Consider the following 25,267-nt stretch of genomic DNA (forward strand, 5'->3'; position numbering starts at 1 on the left):
TTTTCCTTGGGGTAATTTAAAGATGACACAGCAGTGGCTACAGCTGGTTTGATAGCACCAATGTCAAGATTTTTCTTTTGAAAAACCAAGTTCAGTGTGGTATAAATTGGGATAACATCCATCAACCACCAGGTAAGAGCAGGATATTGATATTGAAGTATAGACCTCCTCAGACCAGTTGCCTTGGAATCACGGGACAATTCAGTGCCAATAAGTATGAAACAAGGGAGCTCCAAGACTTGTAATTTCCCTGTTACACATTGTAAAACAAATATCATGCATATCCCTTACTTTAATTTGGGGTTGCTTCAGGATTTGCTGAAGTTTTGTCAGACGACCACTCCTAACAGATGATGCCTTGAACTAGTAATAATGATTCGTGAGAGTAGTCTTGTACTGTTGCATGTAATCTATTTTCTTGGCAGCTTGACTTGTACATAAGGCAAGTCTGTGTGCAATGCAGTGTATGTTTATTAGGTAAGGGGATTCACTTTTCAGACGGGCAGCAACACCACCCTTTTGCCAGTCATTATATTGGCTCCATCTGATCCTAAACAAAGTATCTTGTGTGGGGAAACACCTCTTTCCCCTAATGCTTTAAATGATACATTTCATTTCATTTCATTTTAATCATGGCCAGTCATTAAGCCATGATATTTTAAATTTACTTGTTTTATCTTTTGGGGCTCCGTAGTGGTAGTGGAGTCGACCGGGTCCAAATGTTAATAAGATTCTTCTTCACAAGAATCAGCACTTTTTTGTTTAGAAGTGGAAGAAGTTATTGGTTCATTTTCAGAAGTCGACTGACTTACCAAAAAAGTCATTAATTTTATGTCCAGGCATTTTTGCGATCGTCTGCTTAAGAACAGAAATATAATAAAATAATAAGGGTTTACAATACATATATTATATACATTATATACAAGTCATATGAGATATTCTTAACATAATTGATAACAAAAGAAACAACAACATTTTGACACGTATGACAGGTGGTCAATTCGCGGGATCTCTATACTATATTAATAATAGTTAATATAAATAGTAAAAGATACCAGCTTTTCTGAAAACAAGATAGTAATAGTCAATTTCCCGGGATATATATATATATATATATCTTATACGAATACGGCTTTTCTAAATGCAGTTTTCCAGGATCTCTTACATCTAAGGAAAATCAACGTTTTTATCGTGACCGTTATGTTTGAGTATTTATACATTATTGTCAATACAAATTAGACTTGTCATGCTTATTTTAAGTAAAAGGCGTGTGAAATACTATATCATAATGTTAATTTATCAATATCTTCTTTCATTTATCATGTTCTTTCATATATGAATTACAAACATTCCAGTTAACATACTATTGTTACATGTATTCAACATAATATATTCCATTTTAATAATTATAAAACAGTAATGTAAACACAAACGCACGCACACATAGACATACACAAATCCACAGACACACACACACACGCACACGCACACACACACATACGCACGCATATACACATAAATACACAGGCACTCACACACGCACTCTCATGCTCAAAATCATTTTGTCCCTTTTTTGTATAGTGATTAATACAAATCTTATTAGTTTTCTTTATATATGTTTTTTGCATTGTTTTACTCTTGATTTACTCGACAATTCTTATGTTACAGATGATATTACATTTTGTCTTATGTGCTTCCAATTTATCTTTAGATAATGCAATTTGTTATATTATTTGTATTCTAACATTTTTCTAAATATTTCAAAACTTGGTGTATATTTTTGATATTTTGTCTTAAAAATGTAATATTTCATAAGAATGAGAATGAAATTAATTATGTTACTATGCAGATTAACTTTAAGTTATTTCTTTCAAAAGGTTAAATATAATTCCAATTGAGTTTAGTCACGTGTGTAGCTTTGACAAAATATTTTGTATTTTTGTACATTCCCAGAAAGATGGCCAATATTTCCAATGCTATTATTATGACAAAAATCGCACAAATTTGTGTCAGACAGTTTGCATTTGAAGAGAATAGTATTAGTCAGTATAATTCTATGTGACATAATGTGAGATCTAATGTGCTCTTAAAAGGCAGTTGATATATCTTTGTCCAGTCAATATGCTTTTGTATATTTTCTTCCCATTTAATTTTATTACTTTTTCCCTTGACATTTTCCGTTTTTCATTTGCATATCATATAAAAGTTTATTCACAGATTTGGATTGTATAACATTTTGTATAAAAGGTTGCAAGGAAACAGTGTTTATTTCAGTATTTTTCAACTTGTTGATAAGAGTGTCAGGTATATTTTCAATAAGCATAATAATGAATAATAGTTTAAGAAATCTGTATTATTGATGCCATACAAATATTTAAATTCTTCGAATTTATAAAACTTTCCTGTTCTGTAATCATATAAGTGTTGTACTAATTTTATTTCTTTAATAAACCAATTTTCATAAAATACAAGTTTACCATTATTATTATATCCGATTTATTCCAAATAATGTCTTTATAAGAGATATTATTTGTAAAGCATGTACTTTTAATTTCAATCAATCCATTTAGCATATTATTTATAAATTTTTTGTGTGGAAATAGATTATCAGCATCTTGTTTTGAAATGTTTTAAAAATGAGTTCATTTTCATACTAAAATAATTTATTTTCAACAAATAATTTCTATAAGATATGGTTTTCTTTATCTAAATATCTTTTGATCCGACTTGCTTTTAAAGATTTTAAAAAATATGAAATGTCTGTAAGTTTAAGTCCCACATTCTCAAAACTCTGCTTAATAATATTTCGTTTAATTTTGTCTGGTTTTCCTTCAAAATTAAATGAAATATTGCATTTTCAATTTCCTTGATTTTTGATTCTGGCGGGTTTTCTAACACCGCAAAAGGATATATTAATTTTGGTAGTGCAAATGTCTTGACAACAGTCACCTTACCTTACCATCAAAGTTAATTTTCTATGTTGCCATTGTTTCAAGCAGTTGTAGAAGTCCTCAAGTTTTGGTTCAAGATTATTTTTTAATAAACAATGTTGATTTATCTGCAAATTAATAAATGTCTTGGACAATCGGGTTGTTGTTTTATATACCAAAAGGCTTTCACGTTGCAAAAAAAAAAAGAAAGTAAAACATAAGGTATATAGTGAAGATGTATAACAAGTAATCAAGTTTCATGGATCGTATAAATATAACATGTTTCACAGATATGAATGTCTTAAATGAATATTTTTTTAAGTATGGACAAATTATTTGGCAATGAAACTTTTGGCTATGTAATTATAAAATAAAAAAAATTGTAGCGGGCCTCATTTTCCTAAAAAATAATGCCCAAAACGTATCGCCCCTGGTGTATTGAAGTTGTCTAGTGACACTTCAGACTATGGTCAATTAACAGAATAAGAATTTAATCTTTATCTGTAGTTCTAATACGATCCCGGCTTTTCTGATAACTATATTATTGAACTGTTTAATCCCCGGGATCCCGGTATATGTTTTAATACGATCCCGGCTTTTCTGAAAACAATATTCTGGAACTGGTCAATTCCCGGGATCCCTATATATTTTAATGCGACCCCGCCTTTTCTGAAATCTACATCTGTTTCTAAATCTATTTCTGAAAACTATATTCTTGAACTGGTCAATTCCGGTATCCCTAAATGTTTTAATACGATCCCGGCTTTTCTGGCTGGGATTTCTATAATCTTTACATATAACATTGAAAATAGTAATTCACGTTACACACTTTGGTGAACATTTTGATTTGAAAGATTACTCAATCATGGTAAATGGGAAATAAAAGGTACAATGAAATATATTGAGATATTTTCAACTTAATATTTTTTATATTTTTCATATTCTGCTTATTAGATATTGTAAAGAAAAGAATTTTCTTCATATAAAGTATAATTACGTTTAATGTCTATTTACAAACCGGACTAATTCCGTCATTGTCGTCGAAGAGTATTATTAACCCAATACCAAAATCTAGTTCAAATGATCTTAGAGATCCTGTGTCATATAGAGGTATTTCATTAGCTTCATCAATGTATAAGATTTATTATACAAGTATTCTGAATTAACGTATTGTAAAATGGACAAATGCCACTAAAGTTATTGTTGATAAACAGAACGGTTTTCGAAAAAGCGTAGCACAATAGACCATTTATCCAGCCTTACAAATATTATAGATAAGAGAAACAAACAATCCACATTTTGTGCTTTCATCGACTTCAGAAATGCTTTTGATTCCATTAACAGAAATTTACTTTGGCAGAAGCTCATTGATATTGGTTTGTCTTCAAAAATGTAAACTGCTGTAAAATCCTTGTATCAAAATGTATCTTCTTGTGTACGTATAAATGGATATTTTACAGACTGGTTTGATGTTAAAACAGGATTGTGTCAAGGATGTTCTATGTCCTACTTACTATTCAACATATTTAATATTAACGATCTTGCTTTGGAGATATTTCCATATACCTATGTACATATATTAGAATTTACTATAGATGTATGGAACTCATTGTCGAAAAAAAATGTCGAGTTATGTTGTCCTACAACAGAAAAAAAGTCTGTTCGGCTCTTCTTATAGTTACCATTCATGTCATGATATTTATTATCTAATAATGAGTTTTGAAAATATGTATTGTAATGGGTTAAGGTTGTGCCGAAAGCAGACCCAAAACACCAAACAATCTAGAACCGTAAATGCATTAACATATATACTGTATAAACACGTCTTTATTGACTATTTCTGATGGGTATTGCAGCGTAAATATTGAGTTGTCAATTTGTGGAAATATGCTCTAGATCTAACATTTCAATTCTAAAAAACAGATTATCGCAGTTACAAAGTCTGACAAGATCCTATGAATTATAAACAGGAAAAATCTTTTTACATGGATTTATCAATATTATAAGATTGACACGTCATCAGCCTCTTTGACCATTATATTTTTATATGTTATAGTATACATTGTTTTGAAAAGCCAACTTCTGCATTACATTGCACTAAATTGCAAAAACAATTCCTCTTTTTAGCTTCCAGTATAGTTATTTCATTTGTCCCGATTCAAAGAAAATAATATGGTAGACAGACTATTGCCGGGAAAAAAAATTTACTATCGCTACACTTAGTATGTAGTTATATCCCAATTCCTCTGCAGTATGCAACACTTTTACATAAATCTGTAGATAGTTTCAAATATAAACGTATGTTGCTTTGACTTTACCTACTGGCATTTGCAACTATAAAGAATATTTTTTGACATTTTATTATTTTAATACTATAAACAAGGTAGTGTGAGGAGCAGCTTAATCCCCTTCCGCAGTGAACATGAATGTGTACTTCTTGACCTTTTACCAACCATGACCTTGATGTTGTTCCATGTATATCATAAGCACATAGTCTCAAGATAGTGATTATTTGTGCCTTAACACTTTCTAAAGAAACACATTACGGACATCTAAAATCGTTAGATCCACATGTACTACCGCTACTCTTGCTATGTACTTATATCCCAGTTCCTCTGTATTAAATAACACTACAAATATATCAATAGTTTCTTATAAAATTGCATGAAATTTGCAACTAAATCTAGATTTTTTCTGGCATTTTATTATTTTAATATGTACGTACAAAAGGTAGATTTAAGGGAAGTGCCTTTGTTCAACATTATTAACCGGCGACTGAGTAAGAGTTGCAATGAGCGTCAAGCCTACAGTTAGCCCGTTGACTTCTTGCCCCTTAATATAAAACAATCCGGTGCCCTAAGAAATACACGGAACCTTGTCATAATTATACGTACTACAAATTCATTATTAGACAAAGCATCTTACTAAAACCACTAAATTAACGCTGGAAGATCTTTATCTATAAAAAGCTCATTAAATATATGAAAAATTTTAGATAATAATGACTTTCGACAATTCTATTCTAGTGTTTACTGCTACTTCACTGACATATTAAATTTGTTTTTCGATTCCAACTAATAAAAGACCATTAACAAACCTCATAAAGTTGTATATGAATTCCTTAAACATTGCAATGTTCCGTGCAAATAGAATATTCAAAGACTAAAAAATGTAAATGTGTTTATTTTTTTATATTTTGTTACCTCGTCAAGCTGAAAATCCAATCCGGTGCAAAAAATACAAATCAGTTCAGGAACGAGGCAATATTCCAAATCAGCCCGAAACGATTACACACCGTGATATTGGAAAACACTTTTAAGTTTCATTGTATTTACACAGACATAGTCTATTAAACTCCATGGTTTTTAATTACAATGTCTAGAGCTTAGATATTTTGCATGTTGCACTGTCTTTTTTTATCTTTACAAATATTGGCCCCGCCCAAGAATTTATTTTATAAAAAAAGACTTATATAGGAAAAAATAACATCATAGAAACTACTAAGCCTTTAGATATTTCATCATATTTGGCATGTAACATCAATCAATGGACAACAAAATAATTAATCATGCCTCTGGGGTCAATTTTGTCCCACAGAGAGGGGGGTTAGTATGTAGGAGTCTTTTTTGTGGCTATAGTCAAGATATTTAGCAGGTAACATCATCTTATGAATTTTATTTATAAATAATGCACCTAGGGTCAAATTTCGTCCACCCTGGGGTCACTTGATTATAGGAGAACACATTTAAGTCATATTGTGAGAAACTATAAAGCCCAGAGCTTAGATATTTGGCATGTAGTATCAATTTTCGTATATTTTTACATAAATAATATTTTAGTCATGACCCTCAGGTCAAAATTGGCCCGGCCCGGGAGGCACTTGCCTTATGTATTATATAACAAATCATATCTTATCTTTTGGGGGATAAATGTTTTGCCTCTTATAGCCATAATTATCAAATAGTATTTTCTAATAGACCTCTAAAAAGTATTTTGAATCATACATTTAGGGTAAAAATATAGTATCATAAGGATAGTCAAGAAAAAAAAATTGTAGACAAGCTTCTTAAGTTCTTAAGTGTTTTAATAAATGAAGTCTCTCCCCTTAATTTTGATTACTCAGACAAATTTACATTCGGACGTATATCGTTGCTCTAGTTTATTCTGATAAATTGATAGCATTGAATGTTAAAATATATGTCATTCCAAGCAAAAAGTATGTATGTATAAAATATAGATCAGGTAGGATGATATAGAGAGGATATTGATGGAGTTTATGTTTCATACAAAATTTATTGAACGAGTTGAATAAAATCATTATATGCGTGTTTCTGGCTTGGACAATATATCATATGACATCCAACTGAATGAACTGCTCAACCTAGACAACACCTCGGTTGACATTTTCTTGTCAAAGGTGAAATCTGTCGGATGTGGTGTTTATTCTATCATACCGAGCAAATCAAAATTCAATTTATTAATCTAATACATTATACCTTATAAACTAAAACTAGTTACCGGTATGTGCTTGAAGGTCGTTTGGTAATGCCAGAATTCCTAAATGTGTGGTCGCATTATGTCAGTTCAGAGTTATGTCCTCTGACATCACATTAGGTTATGTTGTAAATAAACCACACAGTGTATCACAATATTTCATTAAACGGGATCAATAGATTCAGAAGTAAAACTATTCAAATATGATGGTTTTTTTGTCGCATACTAAAATAAGAACTGTTTAAAGTAAAAACGAATATAAGGTGACATTTTCTACACATTTTCACCGAGCTTAATTTATTTATACGACATTCGTAAATACGAATTAATATTTGTTTTTTACCAAATAAATCCTGTGAATAAACGGAATAACAATAGGCACAATATCCGTTTTCTTGACGGCTCAATAACTTGATACCTATGACATTTACTGTCTATATTTAGCGAGGGAAGATGCTAGTGAGGCCCTGGCCAGTAGATGACCCCTATTGATTGTTTGGTCAGTCGTCATTGGTTAATATCTGAATGACCTAGATTTAAAAACATGCAGGGCCTTTTCCGCTATATTACCAGGCCCCTGGTTTTTAATTTGGGAAAAGTATGTGGCATTTTATTTAAAAAAAATAAAAGCTACCTTAAAGATGGGGCTCGCCTCCAGATGACAGAATAAAAGAAAATTGTCTCAAATTTAAGAGTTTTAATAATATTTATAAAGAAGTTCTTGACAGGTCAACACAGTATAAATAATGATTTCTTTTCTTCCTAAGTCTTACATGTCTTATACTTTAACGCACTGATTTACCAGTACTTTGTATCGTAATTTAAAGTAATCGTCGGTAATAGATTTTTTTTGTTTCGTTCTGTCGATTTTATTGTGTTTTATAGCAAGTATCATGTTTTTATGATCACACAGTGTCCATACATAAATTTAAGGAATATATTATTTCGTTAAAATCTTAAGGCAAGCTTTACTAATGTGTATGATAAAAGAAAGTAATTATATAGCTTGTAAACATTTTGATTTGTTTGCCAGCTTTTGGGAATATGTTTTTTCAAAAAAAGGGAAAATGAGGATATTTTGGATTGAGACTGACTTCACACTCAAAAACCCTGTTTACTCAAATACAATAACTTGAGAGCCATTAGGCTTATTATCATTATATTACGTGGCTAGCAAGGTTAATCCACGCTTCTAGATGACCCCCTTTTGATTGTGAGTTTAGTCGGTCCTATGTCAAGCTCATTATGATTTTCAACTTAAACTCTATGTCGAGCAAATTACTTAATTATAATATTTTGCTTGCTTTCCTCATTACTGCATGCAGGTATCGCGATTGTTAATGATTACTAGACAGCCCCTTCAGATACTGTGATCAGTAGGTTTAATGTCAAGGTCACAATGTACATTAAACATAATAATACATAAAATTTCTTGAGATCTGGTAAGCACGCTGTCTCATCAAATTGAAAAGAGGTTGTCCATGGCTTACGCCGAGTAACCCATAATAAACTCTTGCGAAACGCGGCGGGGGTATAGTTTTAGTGTTTGTCCATCCATCCCTCCGTCCCTCTGTCGTTCCATCCTACATTTTTGTCCGGATCATAACTTGAAAACAAAATAACAGATTGACTTGAAAATTGAAATATGAATAGGTGGCACCTAGGATAACGCACATTGTCAAACAACCATAACGCTATTTAGTCCGTTTTTAAATGATATTCCTTTATTTGATTTTATTTGTATTTCGTAATTAAGAACTATTTTTCGTAAAAAGAGAATTAGGTCCAGGGAAAAATGTTCGGAAAATGTCACCTTAGGGGCTCCGTAAGCTTTTCATTGACGCACTTTGGCGTTGTAACACTTAACTTAAGTGATAGACGAAATGTCTGTTTATCGCATAAGACATCATGCGTAATATATACATGTACACGACTATGAGAGAAAAATGTCTCTAAGTTTATAATCTACATTTATTGTTTTCTATTTGTTTTCTTTCAGGAACCCCCCAATAAAAGTGGCAACGCCAAGGTGTCCCCCTTTAGTCCCTAACAAATTAGACCGAACATTTGGGAGCAACATTGTACATTCTCAACAGTGTATGGCCTTACATGATGATGAAGTACAAGGCAACTCTAATTGCTCAAGAGGAATATTTGTCCGTTCAACTCGTAGCTACCAATCGGCACATTTTCCGTCCTGTTCTAGGCGTACTACAAAGGAAATTTCCAATCAGGAGGAAACTGTCGTACAATTAATCAAAAACAGTATTGAAACTGAATTTAATTGTGATGATACAAATATTGCCGACCGAGAGCAAATAAGGAAAAGAAAGCAAGATCAATCAACTACTCAGCAAAATAAAATGATTGCATTGGAAGAGTATTTCATTCGTCGTTTCAAAGACGATCTGAAAGCAGATTCTATGCCAATTCTCCAAAATGATTATAAAATGTTTATGGATTTTGTTATAGACCTTATTTCTAACGAATGTCATGTAAGCAAAGAAATAGTATTATCCATTACATACGAAGGCTTCTGTAAAGCCCATCAAACAAAAACAAAGGAAAATGAAACCTTATATATAATAAAATCGGGAAAGACAAGTCTTTGTATTGGGAAAGAGGTATTCGATGATTTAGCTGTTTACGGTAATGTCGCACGACCAAAGCTGCTAAAACATTTGGATGAAAAGAAAATTGAATGTGATAACACCACGTTATTGTTCATCAAATTTGAACAAATGAAAGTATGATTTGATTTTTAGCTCACCAGAACCGAAGGTTCAGGGTGAGCTATTAGTATCAAAAGGGGATAATCTGGCGTCCGTCGTCGTCATGCGTCAACAATCATCTTCTTCTCTAAAACTGATGGGCAGATTTACCTCAAATTTGATCTGTAACATCCTTGTGACAGTTACACTTACATTTGCTCATGTCATTTCATTTGGCCCCTTTTAGGGGTCAATAGAGCTAAAAATAGAAAAACCTTTAAACATCTTATACTACTAAATTAAATTATGCATTATCACCAAAATTTGTCTAAAGCATTCTTAGATAGTCTTGTATCAAAATTGCTCATTTTTAATTTGATTGGACCCTTTTAGGGGTCTCTAGTAAGAGCTAAAAAAAAGAAAAACATTTAGACCTCTCTTACTGAAATAATTGAAGGATGATCACCAAACTTTGTCTGTAACATTTATAGGTAGTCTTTTATCACGTTTGCTCATATTAATTTGATTGGCCCCTTTTAAGGGCCGCTAAAGCTAAAAATAAGAATACTTTTAAATGTGTGATTCTACAGAACTGATTGGATGGTGATCACAAAATTTTGTCTGTAGCATTCTTAGGTAGTCTTTTATCAAATTTGTTCATATTAATATGATTTGCCCCTTATAGGGGCCGTAAAAGCTAAGAAATACCTTTTAACGTCGGCTTCTCCAAAACTAATGAATGGATGATCAACAAACTGTGTCTGTAGCATTCTTAGGTAGTATTTTATAAAGTTGGCTTATATTTATTTGATTGGCCTATTTTAGGGGCCGCTAAAGCTAAAAATAGAAAAACCTTTGAAAATCATCTCCTACTGAAATAATTGATGGATAATAGGATAATAACCAAACTTTGTCTGTAGCATTCTTAAAAAGTCTTTTATCAAGTGTGCTTATATTAATTTGTTTGGCCCCTTTTATGGGCCGCTAAAGCTAAAAAAGAATTTTTTTAAACGTTTTCTTCTACAGAACTAATTGAACTTATTGATGGATGAACACCAAGCTTTGTTTGTAGCATTCTTCGCCCATTCTCAATAAAATGAAGCATTTAAGGTTGGAAAATAAAAAAAAATCTGATGTTGTCATTGTTTCATTTTTATCGCCTAAATAAAAGTTTAGGGTATTTTGCAAGTTTCCTGAAAAATTTTCAACAAGAAACAATAATATAGCAGGATGACATTTATTTCGGTAATGACACTGTATTACCTTTGTAACGTAGATTTCAGATCTAATAATGTAATATATTGGTTGCATATAAATAACAAATGTCTGTAAAATATATCAAAATCTGTAAATTCTCTATCTAGAGTGACTTTCTAACCCAGGAAATTTCAAGGAAGTTGGGTACCTCGCTAATTTCCAGTTTATTTGTTTAAAGTTAAATATTAGTAGAAAGCAAAAAGAGTCAATTTTTGAAATGATTATTTTATGTTTTCATTAAAAGGATATACATGTTTATCATATATTATATGTAAAAGGTCGAATGCATACGCAAATGTATGTTGTATTAAGCAACTTTTTTCAAAATGTTCAGCTTTCCACTTTCTTCATATTTGGAAAAATTATTACAATACAGTTATATGTATACCCATATAACATGTCACTTATGTTTCATTTCATAAAAGGTTAAAAAAAAACAATTGTATTTTTGTAAAATAATTTATAGTTTTGGATATTATTTTTCATTAATATATAGAATGAAATACGGCCAGTAAGCTCTTTGCAGAAACGAATTAGTTGTTGTAAATAACTTCAACAGCTTGTGATATATTTTTAACATTTCTGCTTGTACATCAACATATAATAAAAAATATCTTTTCTTTGCAAACCACTTTTGTATCTTCTTACATCTAATACAAGGTAACCGTTACTAATAGGCATGCTTATCCCAACTTTATCTTTAATTTTCAAAATATGTTGAATTGTAAGTTGGAGTAACGTATGTTTCACACTGGCGTATTTATGAAATCTATCACATGATTAAAACTTACTTGTAAAAACGACTCTATAATTTAGAAATCATATGTAATCTTTTGTAATAAAAACGCGATTTAATGTTTTTATATTTGCATGTGTAAACAATATCAAGTCTGTTTGATAAAAGTAACGTACGTTTCACTGTTGTTACTTAAACAAGTTAAAACTCGACCAAAATTAAAAAAAATTACTAACTTATTAAGTAAAATTAATATTGATGTTGATTTTGCCCTTATACGTGCTTTATGGCTTGAATTTCCCTTTTGATAAAATTACTTTTAAAAATTGGTATCGTATGTTTCTGTAACGTATGTTTTATTTCTACATTGAAAGTGGGTTGTAAAACGGAGCCATAAGTTGTGGTTAATATATCAAAATTGCATACATGTTTATTTTCTTTCTTGTTTAGAGTCTTCCTTAAATGGGTTAGCTTTAAAACATTGTTAACGTATGTTTCTTTTTAAAATGTTGTTGAAAAAGATTTGAATTAAAAATGAAAATTTTTGAAAACAGAATGATATTTAAGAGGCTGTCAGCTTAATTTTGCTTCTAATTATACACATGCTGAAATTTTAAGTATGCATTGTTTCAGTTATATAATTTCTGTGTAGTTTGTAATTGTTTTAAGTTTGTTACTATTTATTTATATGCATTTTGCAAATTTAATCATCCCTGATATCAATGAGGTTTTAACGATCAAATATATTTTTTCTTACTTATAATCAAAGTGCATATGCTTGCAGAAATGATTAATTGCACATGTTTCGTTTATTCTGGAACTTACTTTTCTGAAACACAATTTCAAATTTGACAATTCTGGTTGGCGACAGTAACGTATGTTTCATTTAAGGGCTTTAATTGTATTTGTAAAAGAAAATACGAGATAAAAATGAAAACTGAGATAGTTCCTATTAGACAAAATGGCAGCCACCTTTATTAAGACATTTTTACCTCACGAAAAACCTTCGTATAAGGGCTACCATGTGGAATAAATTATGTCATTAAAAAATGCCTTTTTTACAGAAAAGGCCAACTTTACTTGGCCTATAATAGGGAATGCAACTTCACATACATATTTCTTTAACTCTTTTTTCCAAATAAGACATATTCAGTTAGAATTTCATAGATATTTCATAGAAAAAAATATGTATTTCTGGTACTATTTAGTGTTCACAAGTGCAATCTTCTTAACCTAAGTAACATTAAAATAATGTGTTTTTCAGCTCTTTGGACACAATATTGCATCATTGTAGGGTCAGATGTAGGTCACTCAGTGTAGAGAATTTTTCCCAGGAAATATAATTAGGCCTTAAGAAACATTACATTTGTTTCCTGTACCTTACTGACAAAGATGAGTTTGTATGCTCAATATTTTCATTGAATTTTGTTAAAAATTGTTGTATGTTTTGTTGAATTGAAATCAAACATGGACAAAGCGCATTTCAATAAATTTTGGGACATACTTTTGAACCTGAAGGTTCATAATTTTCATAATTGAATTTTGGTATCAGTTGAGCTGTTACGGATATTTTTGAAACCATTCCACCTACTTTCTTGTTTTTTTTTAATGAACAGACTTGAAATTTGGAGCAGGATGTGAATTGAATTAAGATAGCAACAGACTACTTTTGATATTATTATTTGATATTGTTTGACCTAATTTCTCGTTTTTTGATGTACCTACTTAAAATTTAGACAAGGGGTTGAATTTCTGATCCTGAATTGAATTTTGATATAAACTGGCCTACTTTTGATACTTTTGATATCGCCTGACCTAATTTTTTGTCTTTTATGTACAGCCAAGGATGAAATTTGTGTAATTTTTAATGTTGCATTGAATTTTGATATCAGCTGACCTACTTTTGATATTACTGACACCATTGGACCTACTTATTAGTGTTTTTACTTTAAATTTCGACCAGGGGTGTAATTTCTGATGCCGAATTTAATTTTGGTATCAACAGACCTTCTTTTGATATTTTTATATTGCTTGTCCAACTTTCTTGAATTTTTGATGTACAGACTTGAAATTTGGGCCATGTGTGTAATTTTTGTTTCCGAGTTGAATTTTGATATTAGCTGGCCTACTTTTGATATTTTTTATATTGTTTGACTAATTGTCTTTTTTGTAAGGCACAGTTATGATGCCATATTAAATGTATAAAAATGTGTTGTCCCAAACTGTTAACTTCAAACATCTACACCTAACATATTTTGCATGCGAATTTGTGTATGCATTCACAAAAGTTATTAAAAAAATGTCCCATCAAAATAAACCCTGCTGTAGTGGTCATTAATTCTCTGTTTATGCTACATCTTTCAAGTGGCCCTATTGTTTCATATGAAGAAAAAGCCAAACAATCAGTGAAAGTATATAACAATAGGGGCAAGTTGAAGTTGAGCTGAACTTGTCGAAAGAACTTGACTTGCCTTTCAGCAAGTTTATTTGAAAAATAATTTCCAACACTGAAAAAACAGTTGTTTCTGGTGAGCGACTAAGGATTATCATGGCCCTCTTATATATTGTGATCTGAAAACGTTTTTAGCTTAAATCTGCAGTTAATTTTTTTTAAGTCATTAGGTTCATGGCTTCTTTAAAATGTTTCATTTAATTGCATTATATTCACTTACTACAGTTATAGTTTGTTATACATTATAAATGGACATAAATGATCTGTCATAGACTTATTCACTGACCTGATACAACATATAGGTAATAGTTTTTTCATTTCTAAATCCAAACATGTATACACTTTAAATACATATACATTTCAGAATAAAGATGTCAAAAGAGTAAGGAATAATGCTGAAAAAGAAAATAATGCCGAGCAAAATTTCCAAGTTAATTGTCAAAAGGGTTCTTCTATCGAATCATGCCCCGACATGAACGAATGTGAAGAACACTTCAATATTAAACAAAGTCTCCAACAAAACTCTTCAGATCAGTTATTTGATTCTGAGAAAAGCAAAAGAGGTAACAGTAACAACAACACATTAAATGCACATGATTTGAAGTATGAAGAAAAAATAGGGACAGCCCAGGTTCAGCATGGTAAGAAACAAGAAACAGAGAAAAATAAGGTGAAAGATGACAAAAGAGATATAGATATAGAAACGGAATTAGACAGCATAACAGAATGGTTCTTTCCGGTTGGTAATGAAATATATAACGTACCAAATGCAGACAATGTAGCCGAAACATTAAACAAATTCGTGCATCAGGACTTAAACAATACTCCTAGTGATAGCGCATGTCAATCACAAGTGTAAACTGTAAAGTCATTCTATTTTACATACTTGCTACAATGTACTTTACTATGTTTTGTTTTATCAAAAGCATTATAAGTTGTAGTAGTTACTTGAAATGCTTTCGTTTACAATTATTATGTAAATGTATTTACAATTTTATTTTTTATAATTATTCTTCGCTAATATTCAATGATCTGTCAATTTCTTTAAATTTACATTCATTTCGAAGATTTAAGCCGTTATTCTAAAAACACACGTGGATAAAAAATGTTAAAAACTTATGTATATCAGTTTATTTGATTTGAAGATAACAAAATGCTGTTAAAAGTGATAAATCTAACATTTTCAACATTGTAGGAGACGTTGACATGAACAAACTTTAACGTGTGAAGGGCAGTTAATCGGAATTACTTAATTATATTTGGAGGCAAGTGTGCGGACTTTATATTAATTGTAGAATAAATAGAACAAAATGTAAAAGACAAAATACTTATCATGCTGTTATGTACTTTCAACATCTTCTTATTTGTTCACATGTTAAAGACATAGCCACTCTGTTAGAAAAAAAAATCGATGATTCCTATGTATTGGCTGTCGACAATTAAATACTGCTTAAGCCATCGCGAAGGTGCAAGGGAGTGTTCCCCTTCGTTGTCTATCGTGAATCTGTTATTGTAATATCTATTTTACCCATAACATAGCTGTAAAAATCAGTGGTTGTCTATTATCTGCAATTGCAACAGGACACACAGTTTAAGGTCTTCATTAAACTTTATGATACAAGAATACAAAACCATATGGCCAAGAGCTTTCATATCTTGCACGAGGCCTAATTAACCCAGAAGACCTCTGTCGAGTTTGTTTAAAAATGGCCTCGCCATAAAAACATACAGTTTTACAAAGAGAAATGGGGGAAGCCAACAAAAATTTCCTTCTTCACTAGAACCCCGCGAGTCGGATGTGTCGCCTTGTGAACAGTATAGCTGTCACTTAGGCATTTTCTTTTTAAATATAGGTTATTTATAAACACTGCTCTAACAATGTACATGTACCTTGAACTTTGGTGACTTTTTAACTGATTGTACCAATGTTATATCAGAGTTAATAAAACTGTTATATTTTCAAAAGAAAATTCCATGGAAAAGATTTACTCCGACAGATCAAATGGAGGACTCTGTGATGGATTTTGAAGCACTGCACTTCAGGGCAATGATAAAAACTTACATATCAAATTTGGAGCAAATCAAATTTATAATGACTAAGTTTTGCTCTAGAGAAGCCTATTTAGTAAGAAAATTAACAAAGGGCAATAACTAAAACACTCATGAAGTGTAGAGTACACGTTCTGGTGCACTGCACTTCTTCTCAATGAGATCTATCATCCTATGACGTTTCAAGTCTTTTAAAGTGTAGGAGTATCCGCCCGGACAAAAATAAAGTTTTATAATTAACAAAGGACAATAACTCTAAAATAATAAAGTACAGAGTACCAGTTCTTGTGCATTACGCTTCTTCTCGATGAGATCTATCAATCTATGAAGTTTAAAGTCCATAGCTTTCTGTGTCACTTAAGCAGTGAAAGGTGATAAGGCTTTTGTTTTGCTTATTTTGATCTCCTATTTGGTAATTTTTGGGCAGTGCAAAAAAACTTCGTTGTTTCTTTTTGTTCATTTCACAATATTTAACATTTAGATACATTTTTAGAATTATCATAAAAATTAGCATGAATTTGCATACAGAGACATGCTGTTTTGATAAACTTATGCAGAACTATTTATTGTCAACTTTCAATCACAAGTATATACACGACTTAAAAAATACATGTATTTGCAAGCAGTATAGATAGTTTATCAAGTGTTCATAAGACTTAAGATTTTGTGAAACCTGACCCCACTAGTTAGCAATTATAAGCTCAACAAGCTAAAAAGGGTGGACTAATATAGATGTATCTTCATTTATCTTCATTATCTTTTAATTTAACCGATGAACATAATGGAAAAAAATGATTCTCTAAAAGAAAGGTGCAAAGTATTAAGACAAAAATTAAGACATAACAAAGAAACAATCCTTATTAAATAGAATGATATGTTTTTTTATACATGGTGTTCACATATTAGGATATTAGGGGAGAAAATGTGTAAGTGGCCGAATAGCTGAATAAGTTGAGCTAAAGTCCAATACTTCTAAGGGTCCTGAGTTTCAGTCCCATCAGACTGCACATTTTTCTGTAACTGTGGCATATGGTTCCCTTTTAGATTACACGATGATGGATTAAAGCTCCAAGTCAATTTACATTGTTCTCTCTTGATCAAATTTCAATACTGTATAGTTTGGCAGACTGTCACGTTCACTCACTAGTACAGTACAATTCACAAATTAGGGGAGATAAATGTGTAAGCGGTTAGATAGCTCAGTCGGTAGAGCTGTGGTAGTTGATAACCTGTACAGATAATCATGTCGCCAAATTGTTTTGCATTTCCTTAGCTAAGATGGGATTGGCAGATTATTCAGAGATAGACTAAAGCTAGTTCTGTTGTGTTCATTATTTTATTTCCTTTTTTGTCAATATATTATCCATATTGTAATACAACAATGAAAATTAATTACAGAACCTTATTTGCTGCACTGTCAACTTTAAACAAACATTCTTCATACAGTTTTACATAAGTTTCAATCATAGTTGTATATCAAGTAAAGCATGTTTGAAAATAAGTAAAAAAAAATAATTGAAGCAATAATAGCTGTCACCAAACTGCCTAAACAGTTGCGACAAACCATAAATGCATTTGATACTGCTGTTTTTACCCTTAACACATATGTCTATGGTTTTGACACATTTTGTTTGACAAAATTGAAGTACATGTGTATCATTTTTTATTTGAATGCATAATCATAAGCACTAGCATTATTTCTTGTCTCATACGTAGATTTAAACTGCAGTCTACTGTACATGTATGTCCAACGCAACCTCGCTGAAGTTTCCTAATGTTACGTACTGTACTACATGCATAATAACTTTCATAGTTTAGTACAGTATTTATTACTCATATACTGCACTGTTGTTGTAGCTTAATATAGAGTCAGATATTATAAATGTTCAAATGTGATTTCTTTTTATTTTCTTGAATCTAGATCAGGGAATGAAAGTCTTATTATATTTACAGTACATGTATTACCATATGTTGTATATAGTCAGCATGGTATGGCTGAGGATTCTATTGATTAGTACAAAATATGACCCGAGATAATGGAAGGGTACAGTATTGGTATACATTTGTATTATTATTATAGTTTTTGTGTAGATGTACATGAATGGTTTCAAATGCTATACATAACTGGAATTAATTTAAAATTATTATAATAATAAAAAGATTTAACACTTAAGCTTTTAACTGAGTAAGATCTATACAATTTAAGTATTTATTAAACCATATTTAAATAGATCTAGATTCTATACTGTACAAACATTTATGATTTTATCATTTTTCAAATATTTTTTATGTAAATTCTAAGGATGTAAAAAAACCTATACAGTACAGTAAATTAAGTCAGGGCTTGAATTAAAGCTGTCATTGCGCAAATTTAAATAACAAAATATTCTTCTTTGTTTTAAGCTCACCTGTCACAAAGTGACAGGGTGAGCTTTTGTGATCGCTTTTCGTACGGCGTCCGTCGTCCGTCCGTCGTCCGTAAACTTTTACTTTAAATGACATCTCCTCATAAACCACTAAGCCAATTTCATCCAAACTTCACAGGAATGTTCCTTTGGTGGTCACCTTTGAAAATTGTTCAAAGAATTTTATTCCATGCAGAACTCTGGTTGCCATGGCAACCAAAAGAAAAAACTTTAAATATCTTCTTCTAAAAAACCCAAAGAGCTAGAGCTTAGAAAGTTGGCATGAAACATCTTCTAGTGAGTGTCTACCAAGTTTGTTCAAATAAAAGCCCTGGGGTCAAAATTGGCCCCGCCCCAGGGGGTCATTGATTTTCCCTATATGCATATAGTAAAAACTTAAAATATCTTCTTTTAAAGAACCCAAAGAGCTAAAGCTAAGAAATTTAGCATGAAACATCTTCTAATGGGTGTCTACCAAGTTTGTTCAAATAAAAGCCCTGGGGTCAAAATTGGCCCCGCCCCAGGGGGTCATTGATTTTACCTATATGCATATAGTAAAAACTTTAAAAAATCTTCTTTTAAAGAACCCAAAGAGCTAGAGCTAAGATATTTAGCATGAAACATGTTCTAATGGATGTCTACCAAGTTTGTTCAAATAAGAGCCCTGGGGTCAAAATTGGCCCCGCCCCGGGGGTCATTGATTTTCCTTATATGTGTATAACAAAAACTTAAAAATCTTCTTTGAAAAAACCCAAATAGCTAGAGTTTAGATATTAAGCATGAAACATCTTCTAGTAAGTGTCTACAAACTTTGTTCAAATAAAAGCCATGGGGTCAAAATTGGCCCCACCCGGGGTTCATTGATTTTCCTTATATGTGTATAGCAAAAACTTAAAGATCTTCTTCGAAAAATCCGAATAGCTAGAGTTCAGATATTAAGCATATGAAACATTTTCTAGTAAGTGTCTACAAAGATTTTTCAAATGAAAGCCCTCGGGTCCAAACTGGCCCTGCCCCATGTGTGTCATTGTTTTTAACTATATGTGTAAAGAAAAAACTTGACTAGCTAGACCTTAGATGTTTAGCATGAAACATCTTCTAATGGGTGTCTACCAAGTTTGTTCAAATAAAAGCCCTGGGGTTTAAACTGGCCCCGCTACGGGGGCCTATATACAGGTGAGCGACTTCAGGGCCATCATGGCCCTCTTGTTTGTTTTTTGGTTTAATGTTTTTGTGGTTTTCCTTTAGTTAAATGATTATATCCTCAATTTCTTTATGTTTACATGTTTGTTATTTCCTTAGGCCTTTTTCTATGTTGTACTCTTTACTATTATAGATGGAACAAATCTAGTGAGATCATTGATTATATACAGTATATTGAAAAGGACCTGTTGTGTGTCTGTGTGTGATGCTAGACCAATGAACACTAAGGTATTAATTATTTTAGACAATGACTGAGAATGTTTCCTTTATATCAATGAACGTGCAAGGACTTGGGGATAAACTAAAATGAAGAGATGTTTTTAGTTATTTAAGGGCCAAACATTTTAATATATATTTTCTTCAGGATACTCATTTTACAGATAAAGAAATGAAACTAATAAGAAGTCAATGGGAATTTGAATGTTAATGCAGCAATTTTAATAGTCAGTATAGAGGGGTGGCTATACTGATAAATAATAATTTTGACTTTATTTCTGAAGAATCTGATACTGATGGCAATCTCTTGATTTTGAATTGTAACATTTTCTCAAAAACATTTAGCCTTTTTGCTTATATGGTCCTAATAGAGACAACCCAGACTTTTATTGTCAAATTCAACAAAAACTTAATAACATAGATCATTATTGTATACTTGGAGGTGATTATAATTTAGTTTTGAATCCATTAATAGATTATTTGAATTACAAATCAATAAATAGTCCTAAAGTAGTTTTACAGATGATTTTGGAAAATGACTTGATTGACTGTTGGAGAGAACAAAACCTTGAACATAACAGATATACATGGTTCAAAAATAACCCTGTCAAAAAGCCCGTCTTGATTTCTTTTTGATTTCAAGTTATTTATATACAAGTGTTAAAAGCACAGACATCCTGCCTGGTTATAGGACTGATCATTAACTTATAGTTTTAGATCTTGTTAAATTTAAAAAAGGAAATTCTTACTGGAAATTTAAAAACTCTCTTCTTAAAGATCATCAGTATGTTTCTGAAATAAATAATCTTATTTAATGTGTAAGAAGTCAGTATACTTCAGAGTTTCAAACATCTGATTTAAACCCAGATCTTATAAGCGATACAGATATTATTTTGAATAAAAGTGATCAATTATTTTATTGAAATATGGGGCAAAACCATAGCATATTCTTCAAAAACATCTAAAGACCAAAGGGAACAGTTAGAAAAAATTGAAAAAGAGATTTCAATGCTCCAAAATTCAAATTCAAATTATTTAACCTTGCTGGAAGAAAGAACTTTTTGAAATAAGACAAAATAAATAAGAAGGAGCACTAATAAGACCAAGCGCAAAATGGATTCTAGAAGGTGAAAAACCAACTCAATATTTTTGTAACTTAGAAAATAGAAATTTTACTTCAAAACTAATGAATTCGATATACTCTAAGTCTGGTGAATTGTTACAAAATCAAGATGAAATTTTGAGAGAAACTGAAAATCATTACAAAAACTTATATGCTTATAAAGAGACTGAAGATATAGATCTTGAAAATATCATTCATTCTAATTGCAAAATAAAATTATCAGAAAATGAAAAGTTATCTCTGGAAGGAAATTTAAAATCCAATGAATTATTTTGAGTTTAAAGAAAGTGTCAAATTATTCAGCACCAGGCAATTCTGGGTTTACTGCCGCCTTTATAAAGTAGTTTGGTCAAAACTTGGTCAATTTTTAACCCGTTCAATAAATGCAGCTTTTACAAAGAGTGAATAATCAATCTCCCAAAAACAAGGTGTGATCACATGTATTCCACAAGGTAATAAAGATAAACAAATATTAAAAAAGTAGAGACCTATATCACTTTTAAATGTTTCATATAAAATGGCTTCTGCTGCAATTGCTAACAGAATAATAAATTTTACTGAACAAAATGGGCGTCCAGCAAAGTTTTTACTTATTGATTTTGCCACTGATTTTGATTCTGTTTCATAGCAATTTATGTCAAAGGTTTTAGAGCTTTTTAATTTTGGTGAAGACTTTAAGTCTTGGATAAAAAATTTCTACAATAACATTCAGTCTTGTGTCACTGTAAATGGCCATTTGTCTGACTGGTTCTTCATTCATAGAGGCTGTAGACAAGGTGACCCCCTATCACCGTATTTATTTATTCTCTGCGCAGAAATTCTGTCAGTGCTAATCAAACAAAATAAAGACATTAAAGGTGTTAAGATAAATAATAAGGAAGTTCTAATGTCACAGTATGGAGATGATACTACATTAATTTTAGATGGTTCAGAAAAATCTTTAAATACCTCTATAAATGTTTTAAAATTTTATGCTCTTAGGTTCTAATTTTGTAAAATATAAAATAAAGGACATCAAAAATATTTTCTGGAAAGATGTTTGGTCTGGCTATGTTTCCTATATGGAATCTTTAAATATAAAGTCATGGAATGAATTTTTATCTCTACCTGTTTGGTACAATCATAAGTTTAAGATAAGTGGAAAATCCTTTATTGATAAATCTTACCATAACAGAGGAATAATATTTATAAATGATATTATGAATGAAAATGGCAGTTTTTATACTCTACAGGAATTTCAAAACAAATATTTCTTTACCACAAACATTTTTACAATATAATAATATCATACACTCTTTTAGATCATATTTAGATTCCTTAAGAATTTCCCATAATTCAATAAAAGAAGTAAATCAATTACAACCTTTATTTATTAAGATGATGAATATATCAGTAAAGGGTTGCAGAATATTCTATGATACACTTGTATATAAATCCACTAATATTCTTTCTAAATCAAAATGGTTAAGAGATCTTAACACCAATCATCTAGACTGGAAAAATATATACAAGTTACCTTTTAAAATTTTAAATGAAACTAAATTACAATGGTTTCAATATAGGATAAATCAGAGTATTAGGCACCACCCAACTTTTGCTTAAAATGGGTTTACGACAAGATGACTTTTGTACTTTTTGTCACACAGCGAATGAAACTATACAACACCTGTTTTTTTACTGTAATTTTGTGAATATATTTTGGCAAAATTTAAAGACATGGCTAAACCAATCCTCCCCTGTGGTAAATGTTAATTGGTCTAAACTTGATATCATTCTTGGTAATAAAACTAATAAATCAGTGATAAACCAGTTAATCATACTTGCTAAATACTTTATATATCAGAGTAAGATGAAAATGACAGTACCTCATTTTTCAACTTTTAAAAAGCATTTCTTTTGCTATTTTAAAGCAGAACATTTGGTCGCTGTCCAGACTTTTAATCTAAATAAGTTTAATATAATTTGGGCCCCAATAGCATCACTTACACCGACACAGGACAGGTAGTATATTTGTTTACTTTATATATGGGTTAATTGATGTATAACTTAATGCTGTGATTTTTGTTTAAATCATGGTTTGCTTGATTTTTGGTTTGCTCCATCTTTTAAATGTTTTTTTTGTTCAACAAGCTAGATAAAAACATCAACCTGACACTCTTGAACCTTTATTTTTCTTTTTTCTTTTCTTCAAGCTTTAAACATTCATATGATTATGTTAGAACTATGCATTTAACATCTTATATTGTTAGAACTATGCAAGAATAGTATCTGTCTGCTTGAGTTCATGTAGATAATTCTAAGATTTAAATTGACACCTTAATGCATGTGTTTTTTCATATTTTAGATATTAAGTCTTTTGTATAAAAAAAATTCAATCTGGAATTACAGGCAAATCATTATAACAAGGTATATTTACTATAATAATTTTAACAAAGACATTAATCATTATTCATGACTGTTCAGAAGGCATATCATTGTTTTTGTTTTTTTCTTTTCCAGTAAATGGATGTAATATTCTCTCTAGCCATCTTTGTTTTCTTAGTTCTGTATAAGTAATAGATATATATCCAAATATCAACTTTTGTTTAACGTCTTTTATAATGACTAAGAATTTTATATGATATGGTCTCAGAACATGTTAAATTATCTATATATTCAGAAAAGGTTATATTTAATATTTATTTGAACTTAGACTGTAACAATTTCAGAGAATGGTTTGTTTACAGGAAAATTAATGTTCATTTTTGATAAAGAAGTTTCTGAAAATGTCTAATGGTTTGTTTATATGCATTTACAAAACACTATAATAATGTAATGTCCTTGTGAACTTATATGAATTTATATACTATTGTATGTATTTGTGAATTTCAAGATATGTAATAATGTTAGTATGTGAAATCAGAAAATAAAGTTACAAATTAAAAAAAATATATATTTCTTGTCTGGACGGAAACCCGAGTAAAGTCACCAGCATTCCCCGTTAGCTAGCTAATATAGTTTCATCACATGAAAGAATCTAAAGTCCCTGTCAGGATGTGTACCCACAGCGGTGAGGGGCTATTGTTTGAAGTCGACAACCTTAACCACTCGGCCACAGACATCGCTTGATTAAAACTTCACACATTGATAGAGACCATTGGGAGAAAGAACAGTGCGCGAGAATAACTCCTTTACCTTGTTTTAATTTTTTAGCTCCATTTCCTTTTCGAGGAAACAAACATAGAGGTATAAGTCAATGCAGCGTTCCGTTGTCATCCGCAAACTTTAACCTTGATCATAACCATACCAAGATCCTGCTGTATTGTCTTCATACATTGCCACAATAACTCTTTGGACAAGACCTTGAAGTAGACCAGACAAAACTTGACCTTCATTCATAAATAACCCTGAGATTCAAGGTCAAATATTCATATTTTGATTGATTTTTGCTATTAGTGGCTATAACTGAAAATTTTGAATGTTTTGTCAACAACAATCTTTTATCCTTCACTCATAATGACGTTGACCTTGACCGTCAAGGTCAAATTAATGAAATTTCTGTTTAACTGGCTATAACATTAATTGACCTTAACCGTCAAGGTCAGATGATTGAATTTTGCTTACATTTTCTTAACTTAGTCATTTATAAATGGAAATTATTCAGACCTTAAACAAAACAAAAGGGTGACTAGACCGACCAGTTAAATACACA

At 30.9% G+C, this 25,267-nt stretch overlaps 1 protein-coding gene across 1 annotated transcript in view; it reads left to right on the top strand.

Moving 5' to 3' along the window:
- Positions 1-16,035, top strand: part of LOC132734130 (uncharacterized) — a gene marked incomplete at its 5' end in the record, with an annotated part of 30,809 nt that extends 14,774 nt beyond the window's left edge. The window contains 2 exons of the mRNA XM_060720847.1: positions 9,424-10,171; positions 14,945-16,035. Of these exons, the coding sequence (XP_060576830.1) occupies positions 9,424-10,171; positions 14,945-15,439 (1,243 nt within the window). The remainder of the gene's footprint in view (positions 1-9,423; positions 10,172-14,944) is intronic.
- Positions 16,036-25,267: the final 9,232 nt, after the last annotated feature.

Source organism: Ruditapes philippinarum, unplaced genomic scaffold, assembly GCF_026571515.1.
Source record: "Ruditapes philippinarum isolate M1 unplaced genomic scaffold, ASM2657151v2 ctg5873_1_1_1_1, whole genome shotgun sequence".
NCBI lineage: Eukaryota > Metazoa > Mollusca > Bivalvia > Venerida > Veneridae > Ruditapes > Ruditapes philippinarum.